General features: G+C 43.1%; 1 protein-coding gene and 1 long non-coding RNA gene across 3 annotated transcripts in view; one reads left to right on the top strand and one right to left on the bottom strand.

The window, feature by feature from the left end:
* PNPLA4 (patatin like phospholipase domain containing 4) overlaps positions 1–23083 on the top strand; it is a 36374-nt gene extending 13291 nt beyond the window's left edge. For both annotated transcript variants that reach the window (XM_057309958.1, XM_057309960.1), the window contains 3 exons: positions 3372–3437; positions 12516–12668; positions 12929–23083. In XM_057309958.1, the coding sequence (XP_057165941.1) occupies positions 3372–3437; positions 12516–12668; positions 12929–13060 (351 nt within the window). In that variant the 3' untranslated portion in view covers positions 13061–23083. The remainder of the gene's footprint in view (positions 1–3371; positions 3438–12515; positions 12669–12928) is intronic.
* On the bottom strand, positions 1451–16059 carry LOC113240759 (uncharacterized). Its single transcript, XR_007188408.2, has 8 exons — positions 15990–16059; positions 8471–8584; positions 6356–6578; positions 5002–5122; positions 4240–4348; positions 3895–3972; positions 3064–3225; positions 1451–2235 (listed from the first exon to the last, which is right to left on the bottom strand). It is a non-coding gene; the product is annotated as an uncharacterized LOC113240759 (long non-coding RNA).
* Positions 23084–25024: the final 1941 nt, after the last annotated feature.

Below are 25024 nucleotides of genomic sequence, written 5' to 3'. Positions count from 1 at the left end.
AGTAAGAATGAGACAGAAAGCAAACCAATGTTTGCACCTACGTCCATTGCTTAAAGTGCTGGGCCCTGCGATGGGCCGCGAATGGCAAGACCCTGATTTCTGCGTCAGTGTTGTCAACCATGATGCCCCTGATATTTGGGGGTCCTCTACTTCTCTGTGGTGGTACGACCTGTGCACTACAGCGTGTTTACAAGGCTCTCTGGGCTCTACCCACCAGATGCCAGTAGTACCCCCGCCCCCCAGACACAGCTGTGACACACAGTACTGTCTCCACACATCGCGAAACAAAAACACCCCCTGCCCTTGATGAGAACCTCTGCACTCCATGTATTGCGATTTACTGGTGAGAAAAATCTCACTGGGAAAACAACACAGCAAGACAGGCAGGAGGACACATTTAGGTCTACTGTCTTATCAAGTGGCCTGAGAATGTCTGCGTTTGTCTCTTTCCTTAGAAAACCCTCTTTGCCTCCAATAAAATGGCAGGAAGCGGACCGTGAATAAGAAAAGCTACTTCGGTCCTAACTGTGGAAGCTAATTTCCCCACGAAACTTAGTTTGATATACAAATCAGCAGCACGTATAAAAGGGAAGTGCGGTATGACAGAATAGATACATTGACTGAGAGCAGTGGCAGGCATTTTCCTGTTGGATGAGCTCTTCCTATCAGCGAGGGGGGTTTGTACTGTTCTTATCTGTAGGAAAGTAATTGAGGAGTATTTTTCAACCAAACACTGCAAAAGAGTTCAAGCATTAACTTGTGAACTTCACATTATACTCTGACACATGGGGGAAAAAACACATAATTCTGATTCTAATGGTAGTGATTTTTTTTTTTTTTTTTTTGGAGGGCAGATCTAATTGTGCGGCGTACTGAAATAAATTGTTATATGTACAGAGTGTCTTTGATTCTTTAAAGAGCGTTAAGTACGGCAATTGCACAATATGTGTGCTATCCACAAACTGTTCCAGTTATCGCTACAGTGCAATGTTGCATTTTGCCAAATAACTTCACTAAATAGCCACAGTGTGCCTGCAAAACATACCTAGAGTGTGTAATTGTTTCTTTGGAGGGGTAGTCAATTGATGACGGAGCCAAATTTAGTTAGGGGGAATGCAGTGCCTGTAACGGCGAACAGCCTTTCTCTGAAAAACCCCTGACTGCTGATATTTTGGGGCCTAGAAGGTTGGTTTCTGTCCTGTCGTCCCCCGCGGGCTTGGGAAGTGATCTCCCACAAATCCAGAGACCACGCTCACTCCTGCTTTGCTCCTTTGTACGCTAGGTGTGCCAAACGTCACGGCACACCATTCTGTCCAGCCGCCCATTTCAAGAGGAATGCCTAAGGACACGCCTGTCTACACTCACTCTTCTTTGTCGACGGTTCACAAGTCTCGCACAAGATTGCCATCGTACTTTGGTTTGATGCCCTGCTATTGACATCTTGCAATTCTTTTTTTCTTTTTTAAAGATTTTTTTAATTTATTTATTCGACAGAGATAGAGACAGCCAGCGAGAGAGGGAACACAAGCAGGGGGAGTGGGAGAGGAAGAATCAGGCTCATAGCAGACGAGCCTGATGTGGGGCTCGATCCCAGATCGCCAGGATCACGCCCTGAGCCGAAGGCAGACGCTTAACTGCTGTGCCACCCAGGCGCCCCATGATATCTTGCAATTCTTAACACCTGTATTTCATTTTGCACCGGGCACACAAATTATGTAGCTGCTTCTGGCACCAAGCAACAGCTTGGGACAGCACGGATGTGTGACCTGTGTCACTCTCTTCCCTCATTCCTGCTGGAGTCCTTGCATTGTGCTGTGACGTCACCGAGTTTGCTACCACACAAATCTGATGCCCCAGGTGCTTCTGGGCCCCCTGTCAAGAGCCCAGTGCTGTGAGGGCAGTTACAAGCAGGACCGCTCTCTCTGTCATCGACATGCCCCCAACAACATGGCAGAATCCTCGTTTCTCCCACTGTTCAGACTGGCAGGGAAGCTCCAGGGGGCCTCCATTCCCACCATGGGGAAGGGGAGATCACGACAGTCATCTGTCCAGTATGAGCCCTGAGAAGGACTGGCTGACTATGCAGGAAACAGACTGCTCTCCCGTTAGCCTCTTCGGGCAGTGAGCAGCCAGGAGGAGCTGCTGCAGAGGAAAGTGGGTGCCAACTTGCAGGTGCAGGATGGAGACATACATGCATTCCAGCTGTGTCAGGTGACAACCCAGAGAGGACTCTTCCTGTAGAAAGTGCATTTGCTGGAGTCCGGATCTATTATTTTTTCAGTTTGGAATAAATTGGCCTTTGAGAGCTAACCTCAGAAAACATACCTGTAGTACTGTTTCTTTGGGGGAAATGCCCTCTGAGTTCTAAATAATTATACATGGGTGATTTACAAAACAGTTTGGGGGCCATAATCCATTTCTGAATAATATATGCCCCCCCAATCTCATGAAATTTCAATAAACAGCTGTAGCGTCTTTGCTTACTAGTTGAAAGATTAGATCCTCAATATTCAGTGTCTAATGCTGTATCTTTCCAAATAGAATAGGAGGGATTTGGAAACTATACTGGAAAATAAAACATGTACATCTCAGAAAGGTTGCCACTGCCCGGCTTCTTCCGTTGGGTTGCTGTTTTAAATGGCAATCTTTTTTCACTTTTTCAAAGAAAGGTAAGGGATAATTGGTGCCCCTACCTGCCACTGTCTCATTACGTATCTAGACCATGTTGCTAACGCATGAAATGTGTTGCTCCCCTTAGCAACATCCTGGTGACAAATTAGAACACCCCCGAAGCTGCAGACCAGTCTCCCCTGTAAGAACCAGAGGGGCTCGTGCCTCTGAAAACTAAGAGTGCAACTTTCTTTTCTTTTCTTTTTTTTCTTTAAAAAGAAAACTCTACCGCCAACGTGGGCCTCAAACTCATGACCCCAAGATCAAGGGTCACAGGCTCTACGCACTGAGCCAGCCCGGCATCACAGGGGTGCGACTTTAGAATGATTTTTACAGTATATGAGAGAGCACTGTAAATAATTTATGAGCACATACTCAAGAATTGAGACCTACCTGGAGATCCATGTTGTAATGACTTGGTCGTCTACAGTTAAAATCCCGATGTTACTCAGGTGAAGTCCACGGATTCACAGAACATTGAATTGTTCATATCTCTTCAAGGTCTTTTCAGATATCAGAAGTGTTATCTTCTATTCAACGGTGTCCTGTGTGCACCTGACATAGATGGAACTCATTTCATTCTTTATAGTAAATGTCATTATTTTTTGAAAGATTTCACATTTGATAGTAAATTTATCAAATCTGTGGCATGCGTGCTAATGCCTACGTTTACGAGCTGTTTCTTTATGTTATTCCTCTAGGTTCTGTTGGCCAGCAGCTTCGTGCCCGTGTACGCAGGACTGAAACCAGTGGAATACAAAGGGCAGGTAACGTTCTCATCACTGATGAATTCTCCGTACTTCCAGCAGTAATATGTTTCCTTTGAAGGATCCAATTTTGTAATTATTCGGGTGGTTGCAAATCAGTTTATATGATTTGTTTCATAAATAGTTTTGTTTGTAACAGAAAAAAGAAAAAATCAAGTACAGGGGCCCTGGCACGTTACTGTCAAGATCTTCAGATTCAGAATGACTGAGATACTCCTTTTTTCATCTGATTAAAAACCTCATCCCTTTTGTTAAAAAAAAGAGTAAAGGACTTCAAAAAATAAAGTCCTCTTTACAGCTGCTTCTATAAGCAGACCTATGCTGTCAGGTGGGAAAAGGCATCAGGATGCCACACACCCGCCCTTGCCCAGCCAAAGCTGGAGCACTGCCCCCCGTGCCCCACACAGGAGCCCCTGACCCGGGAGCAAGGCCCTCTTCTCCCAGGCCCTTCACGTACCCAAGTGTTTGTCAGGCAGTCTGCGTTCCAGGAGAGCTCTCTTCACGTGGGGCTGACACTCAAGGCAGGAGGCGGGTTCTGGGAGAGAAAGGGAGACGTGAGCACCCAGCAGTCTGGTCTCAGTCAGCACTATGGGGAGGTATTTTTAAAGATTTTATTTGAGAAAGGAGGAAAGAGTGAGAGAGCACAACCTTGAGTCAGCGGGAGAGGCAGGAGGAGAAGCAGGCTTCCCTCTGAGCAGGGAGCCCGATGCAGAGCTCAATCCCAGAACCCTAGGATCATGACCCGAGCTGCAGGCAGACCGTCTACCGACTAAGCCCCCCAGGCGCCCCTATGGGAAGGTACCTGAGCCAGCTCCTTTCTGCATTCTGCACCATGGCTGCATTCAGTGTTCATCATCCTACCCTCTTCGGCTCCTCCACACAGACACACACTTTATGATCAAATACACAATCTATTTAACACATACCAGAGAGATACATTTTATAATCAAATACAGGCTGTACTTAACACATACCAGAGATATATATTTGTAATCAAATGCAGTATCTTTTTAATACACATAAGAGATATGTATTTATAAGGGATACACTATCTGACACATCCCAGAAGTATGCATTTTAAAATCAAATGCACTATCTCCTTAAACGAACAGAGGTCTGTATTTATAATCACATACGACATCTACTTAACACATACTAAACATACATATTGTATAATCAAATACGGTATCTTTTTTAAAGATTTTATTAATTTTGGTGAGAGAGAAAGAGAGAGAGCCCGCATGAGCAGGGGCAGAGGCAGAGGGAGAAACAGACCCTGGGACCGTGACCTGAGCCAAAGGCAGATGCTTAACTGACTGAGCCACCCAGGGGCCCTCAAATACAGTATCTATATAACACCCAAGACCAGGCACATACTCACGGATGAATAAATGCCATTCATTTCATTTGTTTCATATATACCTAATATGTATTTATTCCTAAGTGTGTAATGAAAAATGTTTTGTATCTGTCATTCATTCATTCATTCATACATTCACTCACTCACTTTGAGGGCCCAGCACGATACCTGTACAGAAGGAATGCATTTTTATAAATCTCTTACCTAATATGATTGGGAACCTCGCTGAGTTCTCATGGTTTCTTCTTTGAGCTCTCCTGGCCTTCCCAATCCTTTGCTTCCTGTACAGTCTTGGGCCCAAGTGGATCCGCCCCAGGATGGCGGTCTAAAGGGACAGATGAGGAGAGCAAGGGCCAGAGAGGTTAAGTAGCTGGGAAGCCATGTAGATACTAAGACACAGAGCCTAAGACAGACCATTATTCTGACTTGAACGCTACTGATTAGCCATATGAGTACGGTACATACAGAAAGCTAACACCCTCCTTGTGACTGCTTAGAAATAAAATATACATTCTTGTTAAGAGCAACATAAAATGATTTAAACATCAGCTTATGGAAAGCAGGGTTTGTTCCCCCTATCGTTCATACTGTCTCTCAGAGCTAACAGGTATTTGGTGCCCAAGGACTGTGAGCTATGTTGTCATCTGAAATTTTATTTGAAAGGTACTGTAGTCTAAATTAATTAGTTTAAAGTCCGTTAAGAACCTTTTCCCTCTTACTGTAGAAGTTAATATTTATCTTTAGCTGTAAATTTTGAATACAGATGCTATCAAAATCAACTCTATTTTAGGAACGTTAACTTTATAATCATCTGAAATGTAATGATTTTACTTCAAAGCTTGAATTTATAATAGACAATGATAGAAATGGCTAAATGGGAAACAATGGTAAGGTCTTTTAGAGATTATGTATTATGAAAGAGGGTTTCAGGAATCCAGAATCATCAGAATTGCCTATTTTTTTTTTTTTTTAAGATTTTATTTATTTGACACAGAGAGAGAGACAGCTAGCGAGAGAGGGAACACAGGCAGGGGGAGTGGGAAAGGAAGAAGCAGGCTCCCAGCAGAGGAGCCTGATGTGGGGCTCGATCCCAGAATGCCAGGATCACGCCCTGAGCTGAAGGTAGACGCTTAATGACTGAGCCATCCAGGCGCCCCCAGAATTGCCAATCTGATCAATGATTAAGAGGTGGTGACTGAGCAGGCAGGATGTAGATACAGCATGTGATGGTAAGGAGATAGGGACTTCAGAAAGGGAGCATGGGATCAAGGTGACAGTAGAGCTGAGTCCCAGAGCCCTGTGATCTCTAAGACTATGCTAAACACTTCCCTATTGAAGTATTAGTAAGAGTATCACGAAAGAGGTGCAGGTGGAACAGGCTTCTAGTTTTCTTGCACCATGAATTTTTCTCTCCTTCCTTACAACGGAGTCACGGCCATTAGCTGGACTTGGAGCAGCGTGTTTAAAAGGCCACATTTCCCAACTTCCCTTGTAGCTAGGTGTGACTACACATTTAAGTGCTGGCCAGAGAGATAAGCTGAATTACAGTGGGACTTACCTTTGTTGACTTCCTGCTGCCCAGAACTTAGTTGTGATGGCTGGAATTGTAGCAGCTGTTGTGGATCATGAGGTCAGAAATCACAGGCTGGAGATTGTCACAGAGTGAGCTGGAAAGACCTCGGCCCTGAGTGATTTAGGGAGGCCACCCGTACCACTCCATCGTGCATTTTCTTTTTCCCAGAAAAGGAAGTAAAACTTGTGCTATGATTGTTTTCTGTCAGCTGCAACAGAAGAGATTACTACATGGTATTTTATAGATGAGGATGTGCAGATGCCAAGATGTTCAATTTACTTCCCTGAGGTCCTTCCCTGAGGTCATGTAGCTAGTAAGGGGGCAGCTTTCCCAGGATGATCTCCAATGTTTGTGTCTCTACTGTGCCTCTTGCCCCACTTTGCTTAGTGCATTCCTTTAAAAAAAAAAAAAAATCTCAAGTTTATTTCCCTCCATCCCCATTCCCACTTCTTGGGTTTGTGACCTGACAACTAGCAATGGTTACAGGGGTCAGCTGTTCTCAGCTGAGTTTCCCATTATATGACTGAGCACTTGGACGTGAATGCGGAAACACAGCCACAGCTCAACGGCAGGGAATGCAGCCCCCGAGCTGTGAGAGCGATGGAGACCAGCACTGAGGCCCGTGACCTTGGGCAGGAGGACAGGTCTTGCTGATTACCCATGTCTGTGCAGAGCAGATACATGATAACTACTTAATTTTAATGCTTTCTGAAAGCACTCGGTTTTCCCTGGTGGTTTACTGGTGTCCACAAAGAGGAGACGGCATGTGCCTGAGGACGGACAGAGCCCTCGGAGACCTTTTCCATGGATGCAGACCCGGAAGGACATGGCAGCGTTGCTCTGTGCTCAACATGGACTCTCCATCAGCCTGATGGCCTCCCACAGGTTTAGAGGGTTTCTAGGCCAAGTTATTTTCCAGAATCGTTCCATTTTCAGGGAAATGTGAACTCTGCTTCAAACGCAGTGTTTTGCTGTGGGTGTGAGCTTTTGCTAGGATTTAAATTACAAAAACATTTCCATCCTGCTGAAAACACCTCTCCTGTTGTAGGTTTTCATGTTTTCATAGAACTCGCGTCTTGACTGGTGTGTTTGCTGTGGTGGTTTCTCTGAAGTGACGGAGGTCCTGTCGGCAGTGAGGGCAAAGGGAACTGAGGCTGACTTGCATTGGGGCCGTCGAGCCATGGGACGCAGAGCAGTGCCCGTGTGGTGGAGGCCAAGAAGGGCCACGTGCCCACTCTGCTCCTCCCACTCCCGTGGCACGTACAGACCTTGGTCCACATCTGCTAGAACCTATTTATCGAACATACTGGATTTTATTAATATTTCTTTGTGGACCTAATATTTTTATTTTTAAAATCAATTATTAGTCACTTAAAAGTGTCAGACTTCCGTAACACTAAAGATTAACTTGACAAGACAGTACATTTCCTTCCTCACCTGTCTACCAGCTGTTTGAAGGGGTATGACCTCTACTTCCTTTAACTTAAGTTAAAAAAAAACAAAAAAACAAAAACAAGTTCTTGTAGCTTTTACTAGCTTCATGTTATAAGACCATTTTTAGTACCCTGTTTATGGCAGGTCGTCATTAACAGCTGAATACTTGAATGAAAGAATGCAAACATACTGAAGGTCAGGCTTGTATTTCTTACTGATGAACGTTCCGTCCATATGTATGGCCTCTGGACATGCATACCGTCAGGCCACGTTTTCACAGGTCCTTGCCATCAGTTTGAAACAAAACCGAGCATTTCCAAGAGCAGCTCTTAACTATCTGTTTTGTTTTGTTTTTTAAGAGATGGCTTTATCATTGATAAGTGACGTAAATGTCAGAATAGCAGAATAAGAACATCTCTAGAGCTGATAAATGCAGATCACAAGAAAAGCTGCGGGATTTTAGGGTTTTGTTTTGTTTTTTGGTCTGAAATAGAATTTCGGTAATATTTTGTTATATAGAGAATATTTAACATTGACTTATTCTGGTCTGTTGAGCATTTTGCAAGGTTATGGATTATTCATTCTTTCATTATTGACATATTTGTGGGAAAGAGAACTATGGAATACTCTGTTACTATGTATTTATATGAAATGATTGCTACAGACCTTAGGCGTCTAATTCTTCATGATTTAGATGTTTCACATGGATATGTGGCTCAGTCCCATGAGAGCCGGCTAGATTCGGCTGGATGCGAAGCTGCTTATCAATTCACAGTTAATCTGAAAGACAAGATCTTAGTTTTCAGCAACATTCTAAAATGTTTTGAATTGTCTGTTTGAAAAGTTACATTAGTCCTCCAGGGAATATTTCTGATGTAACACTCAGTGTTTTCTCAAAATTGAGTATCATTTTTTAATGAAAAATTAGAAATTCAAAAATGAAGTCAACAATGTACCAATAATCTTGAGTAAAATAGTAGCAGGGTTGTTCAACCTCTTCTTAAACTTTTTATTTATTTTAAGCTGTCTCCCTTGTATTAAGGAAAGCTCATCTATCTCTCCTCCCCTCCTGTGTTTCTTCACTTCGAATGGGAGATTCTGACCTATCTCCTTGTCTCTCTGTCTCTCCTCCATTTTGAGAATCAAGGACCAAGAATGTTCTGTTGGACATAACTATTTTTCCTCTATATCATACAAGACATGTTTGCAAACACAGAGTGATTCTTCAGACTACACTTACCGCCCCAGGCCCCGCCTCCCCCACCCTGCAGGAAACAGTTCTGATCTCCATGGCTGTTCTACAGTGTGGGAGAAGGAAGAGTGCCAGTGAGAAGACCAGCTGTACCCCTTCTGCTTGCATGCTCCACAGCAGGGGTTGGCAGGTATTTTCCGAAAAGCATCCGGTAGGAAATACTTCTGGCATGCTGGGACAAATAGTCTCTGTTGACACAGCTACTCAAGTTTGCTGGCATAGTGGAAAAGCAGCACAGCAATACGTAACTGAAAGGACACGGCTATATGCCAATAAAACTTTATTAAAAAAGCAGGTGGTGGGCCGCACTTTGCCAACCTATAACCTAGACACCAAGCAATCCTGCAAGCCTCAATTTCCTTTTCTGTAAAGTGAGAAAACTGGTTGTACTAGCATGACCTTCCTATCTGCTAGCATTCTCGTAGAGATTAAACTAGGTAAGATGGGAGAGGTTGAAACCATTAGGCCCTGTGCCATGGTACTTATAATAATTATAGCTTTCAACATCTCCTCCATTCTCCTGACAAACTACTTTGTACTCACTTCCTTTCTGAACAAAACACTGAAGATATTTCAGCCCTGCATCAAGTCTTTCTCACGAACATACGTATCTCAGTGTCCGCCACGAGTCCGGGCACACGCTAGATGCCCTGAAATACTCCCAGAATGAATTCATAGGCCCTTACAGTAGAGATTACTTCCCTAGGTTTTTCTTTAAGAAGGTTTTCCCCTTTAGCTACGTAACAAGACTTGCCTGAATTCATAACCCTCGGGGCATGTCCATCGCATGTTCCCAGAGCACATCCACGTGCAAGGCAGAATCTGACAAGTCCTGACACGTGCATAAGCTGGCCTGTTTGCATGTGACAGTTCCCACTGTCCCTTTAGACGTGATATGAGACCATCAGGGGAAGAACCAGCACGGTTTGGTTTCCTCCCTGCAGAAGATGCTGGAATCACAGAAGCTCAAGATGGTAGTTACCAGCTTACAGAATGCTGCCCACAGCGTGGGAGGAGGAGATGGCTTGCAGGAGACTGTAGCAAACAGCCAGAGACTCCATGGACAGCAGCATTTAAAACGCAGACTTTTACACTAGAGCACACTAGATAGGAAATATTTCCACTTTGAGTTTGGGGTGGAGGGATGTTTCCTGCTGTCACTGTTGTTTCTAGAGCTTTTGCTAGAATCAGCATGCCTGCATGGATGTGTGGCTTTGGGGAACGATACAGCAGGTCCTGAGCATAAATCAGGAGTCGGATGCACCGTGCTTGGAGTGTCTGCACTGGTATCGAGTTGTGGTTATAGAGGAGCTGGTCATGGTGCAAATTTAATCAAGGCATTTGATAAGCTATACGCTCTCCACCGTCATTTATCCAATCTTAGAATAAGCTAACAAGAGTGAAGAGAATTTGGAGAAGGACTTTTCAGTTCCCGGAAACAGCAGTCATTAACCCTCTGGTAAATTAGAACACTCTGCGATGTGATGAGCCAGACTGCCCTTCATTTCCTTAAGCTGAGGGAGTCAGATGAGCTCGTATGACACACGGTACATACTTTTAATTTCCCTTGATGAAAACTGCACAGATTGTTACATCACTGGTGATCTACTCTATTGAGAATATGAACGATCATTTTGGAAGGTTTTCTTTTTTTTCTTCCTTTCTAGGTATTAACATATTCCAGAAATCCGTATCCATGCCCAAAGCAACCAGAAAAACAAAACAAAACAAAAGGAAGTTCTGGGACAGGAAGGCACGGGAGCAGATACTTTGGGGCCTTCTCACTGCAAATCTCCCTTATTTTAAACTGTTTATATAAACGTGCACAGACACATGGGAACATGGGTGTGTTAAACACACACAAACACATATGAATACGCGTCTATATGATACATAGAATGGAATTACATGATAATGTGTGTTATGTTCTTTTAAAAAGAACGACAATATGCAAGTTATGCAGATCAGTTTCATTATACTCTAATCTACTTCTGTTTTCTCCAAGACCAAAATGCAATCCCCTCAAATTTTCAACACCCTTTCACTTTTTCATGTATTTACATTTATTCTCTCTGGGGCAGGGACGTAGCGGCTGGCCAAAGCCACTGTAAACACTGCAGGACTGATCACTCAGTCATTAGCGTTAGCAACAAAAATGAGTGAAAAAGACACTTAAAAACACAAGAGACACCTTAGAACAGAATGAATGTATGTTTTAGGCAAGGTCAGGGCATTTGATACGAACCCGCTTCTCCCTCCTCCCTCTGCCTTTGGGCTGAACAGAACAGCTGTGGTTTTCCTACATGCATTCCAAATGTTCAGGGGAAACTTAGTATAACAGAATTCTCCACTAAAGCTGCTTTTGTGGGCTTCTCAACCATTATCAGACTTTGTTTTTTTCCCTGTCAACTGAAGGATATTTCCAATCACAGATACAGCTTGGAGGATTTGTACTTTAGTTCTGTGTGTGTCTTCGTGTATCGTGAGAGCTGATGATGTCAATACTGTCCATTCAAAAGATGCTTGACACTCTTTTGCATTGAAATGGATAGCTAAGGAATATCATCGTCCTGTTTCTTTAGTTGTCCTTTTTCACCACAACTGTTCAGGAGCCTCTAAGAAGGTTTTCTTACCAGCTCTGTCCATCTTTCTCCTCTGGGTATGGGTCTGCAAACACAGAACCTCTTCTGAGTTCACTGGGCTTTGCTTTTTTAATGTAGTACTTCCCGTTCTTTGTGGCTTTGAAACCTCCTGTCTTAAACACAGGAGCCACTTTGGAAATAGCAGGATTTCTGGCTGTTTGGCGTACTTTTAAGGTTGCTACAGAAAATGCCAGTTTCTAGTGTTGGTAATAAAAATGGAATGTCCCGTGGTGGTAGATGGTTTACTCAGTATCAACAGTAAACGTGGCTTTCCACTTTGATTCAATGATGAACCCCAACCTTATTACATGTCTTCTTGTGTATGCACTGTTGTCATAAACATTTAGGTACATCTTATGTATAATAATCTAGTTAAAGCTTTGAAAGAACTGGAGAGGGGGTCCTGGGTGTCTCAGTTAGTTGGGTGTCTTCCTTCAACTCAGGTCAGGATCTCAGAGTCCTGGGAGCGAGTCCTGCATCAGGCTCCCTGCTCCAAGGGGGGCTTGCTTCTCCCTCTGCCTCTACCTCCCTCTGTTTCTGTGTCACGAATAAATAAATAAAATCTTAAAAAAAAAAAATAACCAACTGAAGAGCCTTCCCAATTCTGTGAGGTTCTCATTATATGGGTAAATGATAGGTGTACAAAGGTTTATACAAACATCACCAATCCGATTGGTGATGATAAATCGTAATTTAAGAGCATTTGCAGGACATGGATTCTATTGGAAGGAAAGAGTCCTATTGAAAACTCTGTGCTCATCTTCCAGTGGGAGGTATGTCATTGACATGTGCTGACAAGGGGTGTTTCTTTCCACAGAAGTGGGTAGATGGAGGCCTCACGAACAGCCTTCCCATTCTGCCTGTAGGCCGGACGGTGACCATCTCACCCTTCAGTGGACGACTGGATATCTCCCCGCAGGACAAAGGGCAGCTGGATCTCCACGTTAATATCGCCAATCAGGACATAATGGTGAGTCAGAGGTTCCGTTATATTTGAAGATAACCACCTAAAAACTGCCACATGCTTCCAACAAACTAGTATCTGACCCCACACGTCCACAGTGCCCAGGCTGAGAAACCCTCAGCTACTCTCCAGCTGAAGTTAAACCTTTAAAGTTCGATTTTCTCAAACTCATGTTTTAAAATCACCATTTGCATCCATGGTAAGAAATCTTAGGTTACACTTACCTGTACGGTAATGTCCTATAGCTTCCATTTGTTTTGTTCTAGTTGTCCGTGGCAAACCTGGTGAGGCTTCACCAAGCCCTTTTCCCACCACGCAGGACGGAAATGGAATCACTGTATCGACATGGCTTTGATGACGCCATGAAGTTTTTACTCAAAGAAAATTGGTTTGAATAGAATGCTTACAAGTTTATAATGCAAAACAGACTTCATACTTGTTTTTTTTCATTTTTGTCCATATAGTTGCTGATGGAGGTTTCTAATGAAATCATTTAAAAAAAAAAAACCTATCAGGATTCTCTATGACGAGTTTTTGTAATATTTGTGTTTATTATTACTGTGTAAGGAAATGAGAGGTATTTTATGAGGCAACGTCACTGAGAAGGATGCACACAGGTCATGAGAAGTCCTTTTCAGAGAGCAGTCATGTCCTTTGGAGAATGTAGAAGGGTAAGCAATTTGGGTAAACTACGGAAAGTTGAAAATGGAGGCCTGCCACGTAGGCTTTCTTCCTACACGGAATGTGACTGCATGCTTTTCATGTGAAACATGCGTGTCTGCCTGGCGTACCAGTCACCCCGGGGTGGAGACACAGTTTGGCTTCTCATAGGCGGATGTGATTGTGCCTGGTGAGGACACAGAGTGGCTGGGACATGACAGCCCAGAAGCCCGGCAGGTTCAGACACTCACTAGGTTTTCCTTATTCTTCAGTAGAGGTTTATTCCCTCCCTCCCCCACCTTCCTCCTCTTAAACCCCAGCCCCCTCACCCCCGCTAACATGATTATCAGGCTGTTGTGATGCTTCCCTGTTGTAAACCCTAAGCTCTCATTAAGACTTCTGTCTCTTTCTCCATATCTCTCTCTTTCACCCTATGTCTTGGTCTCTCTCTCTCTCTCTCCTCCAGCGCCGTACGTCAGCAGACGTTTAGCCATTAGCGTAGGTACTGGATACATCTCCTCTAGGAACCTAGAAAATATACCACTACGTGTGAAGAACCAAGTCACCAAGCAGCCCAGTAACTAAGACGTCAATCCAAAGTACTCATTCATCTAGTATTTTAAGGCACGTTGTACTGGTTCAGCTCTTGCATTTCTGAGCAGCAGTCCTATCACTTTGAGGATTGGAATGTGGGTTGATACTAATTCGTGGACACTGTCTCAAGTCTTAAATCTGTTTTTATGGGGCTTTGCCAAGCATAAACTCTTAATTACTAAGAGGCACTTAGAAACAAACCAGTTTCATTGCTTGTCTTTAATTGTTATGCACTTCTCTTTTAACATTTGAAACCATTCTTTAAATCAGTTTTATGGCTCTTAAAAGCTCCAAATACACACTTTTTAGCACATAACCACCAACGATTGCCTCTTTTCTTATGAGTTATACACAGACTCATGATAGGGTAGTGATACTCCTTGGGGTATATATTTCTTGTTAGGTAGTTCAATCTTAACACATTCTTTTATATATGACATGAACATTTTCCATTAGTTTCACATCTGTCTGTTCACTAGATTTCCCCCCTTTTATCATTTCATGTGACTATCCTACTTGTATGATATTTCAATGCATTCTTTATGGATGCCTGCCCTGAGCAAAAACAAATGTTGGCATGTTAGACATGTAAGGTGCGGTACCAACTACTTACATCTTTGACCACGTTGGTGGACAAAACTTGCCTTGAAAACCACAGTAAGCTCATGGACAGGTGAGCGTGCCGTGCAGCCATGTTCTCCCATGAGGGAAAAGGGGCAGTATACTGCGGGGTCTAGTTTCTACAAGCCAGGGGTGCTGGTCCGAGTTCTCGAGCGGGGCGGGTCACAATGCATGCTCTGTGGTGCTCAGAATGTGTCCTCATGCATCTCTACTGATGGAAACCAGGCACTCCCAGCAGACCCAGATCCTGATAGGTTTGCGGGGTAATTACTGTGATTGTCAGCCTGATATGTTCCCTGTCCCCTGTGGGGGCAGTTTCCTAATGCCTTTGAATCTGTCATTTAAAATTTCATTAGTCTTTCTCTTCTTCTTTTCAGTAACACTCTTTACTTTGTAACTATGGTAACCCCGTTTCCATTGACAATTAGAGAAACTAGATTTGGTTTTGAAGTTAAATAATGCTCTAAAGGAGCAAGTAGTATATTAAAACCAAACCAAACCTCTGTTACATTGTGGTTTCCCAATATTGGACGTATTGTGTGTGTAGCAGAAGCTTGCAAAGAAACAGCCGTATGGCTCTGGGCATTGAATAGGAGTCTAAACAGACAAGGGCACTTATAATGGGCAGATTTCAGTTGTTCTGCTCTTAATTTTTTTTTCTCCTGATGGTTAAAACAGATACATATAACAACTTTCCCCCTTTTTATATTTGTAAATATTAATCACAGAAAGTTTTTGGATCCAGTCCCTTAATTTTATAGTTGAGGAACCAATAATTAAGGAAGTTCACGGTTTTGAGGGCTTTTTGCCTACGCTCTATCTTCACTATAGCAAAATAAAATTGGAAAGTTGCAGTAATTATCCCCATAACTCAAAGTGGGAGGAAAAGCAATCTCTAAAGGCCACAAAAAGTGGACACATTTTTAAACAACAACAATAATAATTACTAACGATTAGCTGCAATTACTGATAATTTCTAGTAATTATTATTAATTACAGTTATTATTATTATTTGCAGATCGACAGTTCAGTTGGGCTGAACTCACCATGTAATTACTCACTTTGCCCTTAGTTTGACCTCTGGTGACACAACTGAAGCCTTGGCTTACTCCATGCTAATACATATATTTATGTATTCCTGACATTTGTCCCTTCGGTCTAATTCCTCATGCACTTGACTGACTTACAGAGGGGCACACGTAGGATTCAGACAGTATTTCCGAATATACATCCCTGCACTCCTTACAAGAATAGCATCTCCAACTTAACCCGGGAATAAGGTAACGTCACGTGGTCAGAACCACGCATGTGGACAAGCGACCTTAAACGTACATCTGTATGCAGGCATGCACATACCTGAAGTGCATGGCATGTACGTCTGAACCGTGCAGACGTGAAGCGTTTACTTACTGATTCTTTCATTTACTTACTGTGAATTTTTCATTTACCTACCGTGTTTACAAATGTCCTTTAAGCTGTATACAGTCAAATTCACTTTCGTGGGCGGACCAAGGAAAGCGCCGACCGCTGTACCGTCCACATATGGAAAGCCACAAAGTTCCAGCCAGTGCAGGAACATAGCCCTCTCCTGATGGGTTTCTTGGCTTTGCCGTATGATCTTGCAGCTGTGGGCAAGCTCATGGCTGCCGCGTCCCCCCTGGCTCAAAGGCTGGGGTCTGTAGGCTGGGAAGGTTCGTGCATTTAGACATGTGCTCAGTCCCATCCTGAGAAGTGCAGGTCAGATGACATGCTCTACCTCCAAAGACTGGGATTAAGCCATACAAAGCTTCTCTAGGATGTACGTGTGAGCTCCTGCCTTCATGCAGCGCATTCGATCAACTAGGAAATGGAGATGCAAGAAATTCAGGCCACACCAGCAGTGCGAAAGGGCCAGGAAGCTTGAGGGGTGTGCAAGGTTGCTGCCTTGCCGTTGGTCACAAAGTGAGTAGAGCCCATAGAGACATACTGGTATCCACTGGTGACCACAGAGACGTACTGGTATCCACTGCTAGCCAAGATCAGAGCTCCACCATCACCCCCAACCCATCACTCACCTGGGAAGAGAAGAGAAACCCTAGTTGAGAGGCTGAGGGATGACACCTGTTCCAATCCAGAAGTCCCTTCGGGAAAGGGGAAAATTTGCCCAAAGAGTGATAGCTCCCTGGGCTTGCTTACATGGGGGACACTTTGGCAATGGGCACCCTTCCCAGTGCCCCCAAAGGTAGCTCCTGGCAAGGCTGTGGAGCTGGGAGATGGAGCTGTGCTGAGCAGCCTGAAGCAGATGCACGTGACTTCAAACCCAAGGCAGTTAGCAGTGCTGATCCCCCCTAAAGCGGGAGGGGATGTGCTTCACTTTGCTATTTCTGATTGCTCCTTCCACTAGCTGAACAGAATCATGGCAATGTTACTGTCCGTATCAAGATGTGCTAGACCCTTTGGGCTGCTAGAACACAACACCAGACACTGGATGGCATCTAGACAACAGGAATTTACTTCTCACGGTTCCAGAGGCTGCAAGTCCCAGGTGAAGACACAGCAGGTTTGGTGTCTGCTGAAGACCAGCTTCCTGGTTCAGAGACAGCCATGTTCCCGCCATGTGCTCACAAGGCAGAAGGGGTGAGGGAGCACTTTGGGGTCTCATTAACTAGTGCCCTTCGGTCTGGACCATGTGTCTTCAGTTTCTTACAGTTTGGACCATGTTATCCAGTCTTTGACTTCACGGCACTGGGAGTATCACTGGGAGTTTGGAAGATTATGGGTCCTTTCCCCTATTTGTTTCCTAGGATGGCCATAAATAGAACCACAAACTGGTTGGCTTAAAACAGCAGAAACTTACTCTTTCACGGGTTCAGGAGGCCAGAATCCAGAAATTAAGGTGTTGGCCAGCTTGGTTACTTCTGGAGGCTTAAAGAAATCTCTGCTCCATGCCTCCCTCCCAACGTCCGGTGGCTGGTGGCAGTCTTCGTCATTTCTTGGCTGTGGCAGCATCATTCCAACACTGCTTGTCTTCACATGGACTTCCTCCCTGTGCATGTGTCTGCTTATGTTCCCATAAGGATGCCAGTCTTTGCACTGAGGGACCACCCTAAATCCAGGACAATCTCCGCTTGACATTCTCAATGAATGATATCTGCAAAGACCTATTTCCATGCGAGGTCACATTCTGAGATTCTGGATGGACATGACGTTGGGGAGTCACTATTCCACCCATCAGAGTTATTTTATAGGATTTCCCTGTTTAGGTTTATCTCATATTTCCTCATGATTGGCAAGAAAAACACAGATGTAATGCTACCTTTGTTCTCATGGCGTGTAATCACGTTGGCATGGATTGGCCCATGACACAACCTGGGTTAAACAGACGTCCGCCAGGCTTTTCCCCTATAAAGTTATTCTACCCCCTTTTATAACTAATACATATCTGTGCACAAGCATTTTTAAAATCTTATAAATACCTGCTTCTTCGTCAAGCTGTCCATTTGTTTATGTACGTGTGGACCCATGGTTTCCTCTTTTATTCAATGGATTATAATCTGCTACTATCATGGTTTATTTTGATGCCCAGATTGGCCTGTTTGGTCACTGGGAACCTAGTTTGGCCGACACCTGTGTCATCATCCTTTGTCAGATCCTCGTCATCCGTCGAGCAATTCCTTGCTTTCCACAACAAGATTCTCTAGGCTTCTCTTCTACTTTCTCTTCCTCAGCTCTGGAATCCGCCATTGCTGCAAGTGTTTTAATCCCTTGTGGTAGAAAATGGTATCTATTTACAGTGGGAAAAAAGAGCAAAACCATTTTCCTTTGGAGTTGTGTCTTGCACACCCAAATCCTCAACAGTTGAGGAATGAATGACTCCACACCTCGACAAACAAGATAATCAGCTAAAAAATATGGCGAGAAGTATTCATGTAAAAGTTGACCATAATATATGAAAATAGTACTTTTATACTAGCAGAACTTCAGAAGTGGAACAGTGCATTCGCAATAGCAAAACAATGCAAATCATCTAAAAAATGTGCAAGGGGCGCGTGGGTGGCTGTCAGTGAAGCGTCTGATTCTTATTTTGTCTCAGGTCTTGATCTCAGGGTGGAGAGATGGAGTGCCTGCGGCAGGCTCCATGCTCAGTGGGGAGGCTGCTTGTCCCTCTGCCCCTCCCCCTCCACTCCTGACCCTGCTCCCACTCTTTCTCTCAAATAAATAAATAAATAAATAAATAAATAAATAAAATCCTTAAAAAAATTAAAATGTGCAAGAAACCTGAAAACTCTACAAATTTACCTACTTATGTGATCATACAGAATAATGTTTCAGAATGGGAACATCAAATTCTGGGCGGTGTCTACTCTCTTCATATTAAGCCACAAACATTGCAAATTTGTTTCACACCCCCAATGTTTATGTTTTCAAAATGTGACAAATGGATGTTAAAGTTCAGCTTGCAGAAGGAAGGCTCAATGACAGCCAAGAAAGGTTAAGTAATTTTGTAACCTTAACTTTCTTAATTTCTTTGGAGAATTTTTTTCCCTAATGTCTTTCGTCCACTTTTCCAAGGAGGCATTAGAGATGTTTTTTATTGAAGGGAAGCCAAATAGAGGTCATTTTTTAGGACAGTTAATTGTTGAAAGCTGTCATTGCATGTGAAGGAAACCCAATTCAAATGACCTTAATCCAAAGAGAAATACAAGAAAGACGATCGCCACCTTGTATGGCAAGGACTGTACCTTTGGTTGTATAATCCAGGCACATCTGTGCACCTGTTCAAATCACGTCTCCAGATACGATCTGGCTTTAAAACAGGTTCTCTCCAGACGGTGAGTAAGGTGGCTCCTCTCTGAGCAAAACTCATTATTTTACCATAGAAGTGTTCAAAGGGCATAGGGAGGGATTTTTTTTTTTTTTTTTAAATAGGCCTAACATAAAGTCCAAGAAAAAGTTCTGATTGGGTGCCTTTGGGTCACGTGCCGTCTCTGCCCTCCTGTGGGCTTCTGGTTGGGTATTCTGACAGTTCAGGCCTGGAGCCCAATGGGAAGAGAGAAATACTGAAGTATTTTTATTACTGGCTTTTAATGAAATTGACGTTTGCACAGTAATGCCATTAGAAGCTCTTCCTCCACGGAAGCCAGAGTTGTACAGTTTAATCGCAGGAGAGGTGCACTGTGTTGAGGTCAGCAGAGAAGGCCAGTAAGATATGGATGGAAAAACCATTGAACGTGACACCACAGGACTGTCAATCAGCGAGAGCCAGTATTTGTGGAGGGATGGCCTCATGAAACAAATATCGAGTTGGACAGTTAAAATAAATGATGTAGATAAGATGCTCATCTTTAGTTCTCAGGGCACGGCTTGCAAAGACATTTGTTAAGTCTTGGAGTGATGTTCCTTTAGGTTCCAGGATTTCAAACTGTGGTCTTGTAACCAATGCTGGGGCATCACTTGGGAACTTGTTAGAAATGCAGAAGCTCAGGCTTCATGCTCAACCTAATAAACAGAATCTGCATTTTTTTTTTAAGTGACATTACCAAATGATTCATTGAGTTTATACTGGTCAGATGGTATTTTCCACAGTAATGGGAAGAAGAAATTGTTCCGGGGGGGGGGGGGAACAATGGCAGATGGTACAGGCAATATTGCCGTATTTTATTGACAGATTTTCCCCCACGATGTTTGGTATTAAAGGGATGGAGAGAAGACCGTAAACGTGGAAGTTAGATGTGTGGATAAGACACTATTTTTGGTTGGGGACAGCTGGGAGACAGGGAAGGAAGAGGCAAGAGTATCTGTCAGCAAATGAGGAAGATCCAGCGCATGGGGAAAAGGAAGAGAGCATAGAGGGCATCCATATATCAAGCACATTTCCAGTGGAAGTTGGTAGAAGCCAGCTCAGAAGCGCTGGTGGAAAACCGAGGAGGAACTCCATCAGAAAAACAGGATCTTAAGGGGACTCGTTGGCTATGCCAAACGTTTCTGAGCCATTGAGAAAAGCAAGCAGGGCACTGGCTTTCATCTCAGAACAAAAGTCAGATCATTCTAGTTTAGAACAGCTGTGAAGAAAATGTGGGTCTGCCAGGCCAGCTCGGATCACTGAATCTACCATTTGTGAAACCAATCTGTGGTCTCTGTGGCTTTCTACCACAATTAAATAGCAGACACCTGGAGACAGAGACTAAGGATCCTAGTGGCAAAAAGTGGCATTTTATGGAGTGAAGGCTGCTAGGGTGGTAACAGAGAGACGCTCTGCTGTCAGGGCTGTCCTGGCTTTCGGTGCGTAGGATAATGGATTGGAAGAAAGGAGGCACTAGAGTCTGGTAGAGAAACATGGAAATGACACAGTTCCAAGTTATTTTCCATTTGATGCAAAATTCCATAAAACCTCCTGTACGCCTAAGACGGTAGTGTTGGTGTGCAAGTTTCTAAACTCACCAGAGAAAATTACCTTACCTTTGACATTAACAGAAAACAAACATCCAAATTCCATTACCGCATGAGGAAAGAGTCTGTTAATAAGGGATGGGAGGTTCTGCAGTAACTTATTTTAATGGTTGGTAGTGATATTTGTCTTTCTCCCTCCAATGGTAGAATGGCTTCAGTTCACTTAATAATTTAAAGTATAAGACTTTGCAAAAGTTTACGTTACCTTTGTACTATACCCGGATTTTGAAAAAATCTGCTTTTAAGTTCTATTAAATTAATTCTAAAGGTTTAAAGGGAGCCAATGGCAAATGTTTGCGAGTAAATTCAGTCTTGGGCTATCCTACTGTGGCAGAAGTTTTGTTCCTTGTCTCTTGTGCTCAACTATCACGTGTCGCCTGTTCTTCTCAGAATCAGCCAGGAAACACATCTTCCTCCAGTGGGAATACCACCAACTTCTCAAAGCCAATTCAGCAAACCTTCTTGCACTCACTCTCATTTTCTTTTCCTTCCTCCATGCTCAGATAGACAGAATGTCTCTCCCCTCTCATAGCCCAGAATTTGTGCATTGACCTTGTAGCCCCTCTTCTTTTTTCAAGGGGCCCTGGTGCATCATTTCTCTGCTCTCTCCCTCATCACTACTACCCTATCCCTTCCCTTTCATACTTACCCATGCTAACCGGCTTTGCTATCTCCCATATGAAACGTAACAAGCTCCCCTGGGCCCCAGTTCCCCAAGACACCACCCTGTCTCTCTGCTCATGTTTAGAGCCAAATTTCTCAAGTTGTACCACTGCTCACCTCTGTTGACTCACATCCTACCAAAGCTCCTCTTTGCTGGTCTGGCTTCTCTGTCCACCTCCATCCAGGTGTCTCCCGCTCAGATCTCAGAGAGCTGGGTGTTGACAAACACAGGGGGCAGTGTTCATTCCTGTCCCACACGCTGTCCGCAAGCATGCACACTCTCCGGTACTCTTCCTCCCTGGTCTCTGGCTGTGTTTCCCAAAGCCCAATGCCAGCGACTTCTTCTGCCCACCTCTCAGGTTGGGGCACGTCACAACACTTTGCAAGCCCCCACCGTTTCCCACTCCTTCCCAACGAGTGAGAGGTTCTTCATGTGCAACTGATCAGACGATGGCACCCAAGACCAAGCCATGGACAAGATACCCATCATATGACCCCCAGACCCATCTATCCAAGTGCCTGCTGAATACGTCCACTGGGTAGTCTCAGAAACGCCCTCAAACTAGACATGGCTTTCACTCATCTATCCGTCTCACCCCTCCCATCGTGCAGTCACAAGTGACCCTCAGTATGTTCTTCTTTCTCAGGTGGTATCCACAGGGTTAACATATACAGTCTTCAATTTTACCTGTTATCCTTTGACTTTTAATTCTTTCATCTTACGCTTTTAACAGCTGAATTCTATCACATCCTTCTCCTTCAATGGTGAACATCTCTATTAAGAATTAATTCCATGGGCACCTGGGTGGCTCAGTCATTATAGCATGCAACTCTTGATCTCGGGGCCATGTGTATGAGCTGCATGGTGGGGATAGAGATTATTTGGGGGAAAAATAATTAATTCTATTAATATACAACAAATGTTTCCATGGATGGTCTTCTTTGCTTCCTATTACTTGATTTAAATATTCTAAAACCACACATTTTCGAATAGTGATTATATCGTTCATATTTTTAGGAACTTATTTACCATATTCCAGATGCAATTCTTTCCTTAGTTTCAGCTTCCCTATCCCAGTAGTTATTTCTAGAATTTAATTTAAATCTCCATTTCTACTAGCTAGGAACAATGTGAGATATCGATGCCTCTGCCCTTTTTAATGTTGATAGATTCCTCATATCTAGAAGTTTAGGTGCCTGGAGAATACCACTATTTTTTATTTGAAACCCAGTTTATTTCTGTAGCATTCTTCTAAAGACCATATTTTATTTATATAACCAATAAAGCAAAAGCTTATTAAACAAAAAGAGTAGGTTTCTATAGACATTGAAACGTTGATTACACATCTAACGACATTTTCTAATCATTTAAATCAGAATCTGTTATGTCTGACTTTCTTAAATGCTTTAAGTGTCCTATGGAGCAGACACAATAAAGCACACGTACTATTGAATGTGTTGAATGGTGGACTGATTCACTTAGGATAATCAGATCGAAAGTACTAATAAATGTAACGGGTATTTCATTATTATCTATATTCTTATTCTACTATTATTAGACTTGTCTTTCCTGCGTTTCATCAATTTTAACAACTGTACACACTGTGTCAAATATTTCAATAATCTCACAACCTAACAGTAAAGATTTTTCATAGCGCACATGGTTGAAGGATCCGGTTTATCAACCAGTTTATTCCTGGAATAGGTCGTGAAAATTTTTTGTGTGTTCCCAGTTAATTTTCCTTGAGTCGATTCCTCAGCTGGCATGGTCCTACTTTTATTCTTATCTTTAGTGCTTTACAGAAGGAACTGTCCAAGTCACTGCTTCCAACAGTTGATTAATTTTATTGGGAATGTTATCCCCACTGTCACTTGATCTGGACATCTCATCTCCGTCGTACAATTCATCATAAACATATTTGTATTGGGCTTCTTCTGCCTTCATTATACAGACTGGTTATAGAGAGGGACCATTCTCGACCACTGCTGGTTCTGAAGGGGACCTGGTCAAGTGCAGTGAATCTGACAGCTGAGGTCAAGGTTGCTCTTGGAAATCACGACTATCCTTGCTCATCTACGTTTAGTCCTGGGTAGTGACTTCTCTTAGCATTATTTTTATGAGATGAACATTCTCCACGTTTGGTCCCTTTGACTCTCCCATGCATATGGTGATCCCTTGTGCATACCAATGGAACACATGCCCTGCACTTTCCAAGCTGAAGTACTGTCAATTCTGTCCACGTGAGTTTGTCCAAATTTGGGGATGGTGATAAAAAATAAAATTATGGAGTTGCTTTTGATAGCCATCTGCCTTGCTCAAGAAATAGTATCTAAACACCCTCACAGACTATCACCAGCTGCGACTTTAGAACCAGATTGGTCCCTTGGAAATAAAAACAGGTGTTTTACATACTATAAATATAGTTAGACAGATGGAATGTTTAGAATAAAGAAAAATACTCCTTACTTACTTATTTTAGTTCCCATTATCTTGCTCTTCCTGAATAATCCGCAACTATCAGTAGACTGTTACTTATGGGAGAAAACAGCCAAGAAAAAGTGAAACAAACGTACTTTTGTTTACAGCAAATAACAAAATATAAAAAATCAGATACAAAGCAGAACCAATGCAAAGTACTGAAATAATATACATAGTCATTAACATTTATATTACCCTTACGTTGGTGCTTGCTAATTTATTTTGATTCTGACACATTTCTGCAAAATACATATCTTCATACTCTTTTTTTCTTTTTAAAGACTTTATTTTACTTTAGAAAGAGAGCATGCATGCAAGCAGGGGGAGGGGCACAGGGAGAGGGAGATAGAGAGAATCTCAAGCAGACTCCTCACTGAGCACGAAGCCTGACCTCATCCATGCTCAGATCATGACCTGAGCGGAAACCAAGAGTTGGACGCTCAACGGACTGAGCCTCCTGGGTGCCCCTATCTTCATACCCTTGATGAATACTCTTATCTAAAGCTCTGTTCATGTTTAGCATATTTTTCTTATTCTTTCAACTTTTATGACACGAGATAATTTGCAACAATAGTCACAGAAGTTTACATTCCTGAAATTTTGTAGAGGAAAAAAGTCACTTATTTTCACAATGGCCTTCTACATGCAAAGCACTTGGGCTGAATAACCCTTGTGGTTATTTTGAAGATGGAGATGTGTGATGGACAAGATGTGACACTGTTAGCTTCAGGGGGGGGTTACCTCTTCCCTATGACTTAGAACACTTATTTTTATATGTACATATATAGTTTAAATTATTTTTATTTTTTTAAAGATCTTACTTATTTCTCTTAGAGAGAGGGAGAATGCAAGCAGGGGGAGGAGTAGAGGGAGAGGAAGAGAATCCCAAGCAGACTCGCCGCCCAGCACAGAGCCT

The sequence above is a fragment of the Ursus arctos genome, chromosome X (assembly GCF_023065955.2).
Source record: "Ursus arctos isolate Adak ecotype North America chromosome X, UrsArc2.0, whole genome shotgun sequence".
Classification (NCBI taxonomy): domain Eukaryota; kingdom Metazoa; phylum Chordata; class Mammalia; order Carnivora; family Ursidae; genus Ursus; species Ursus arctos.
Note: the sequence above shows the minus strand (reverse complement) of the source record. Positions and strands in the feature narration are given on the sequence as shown.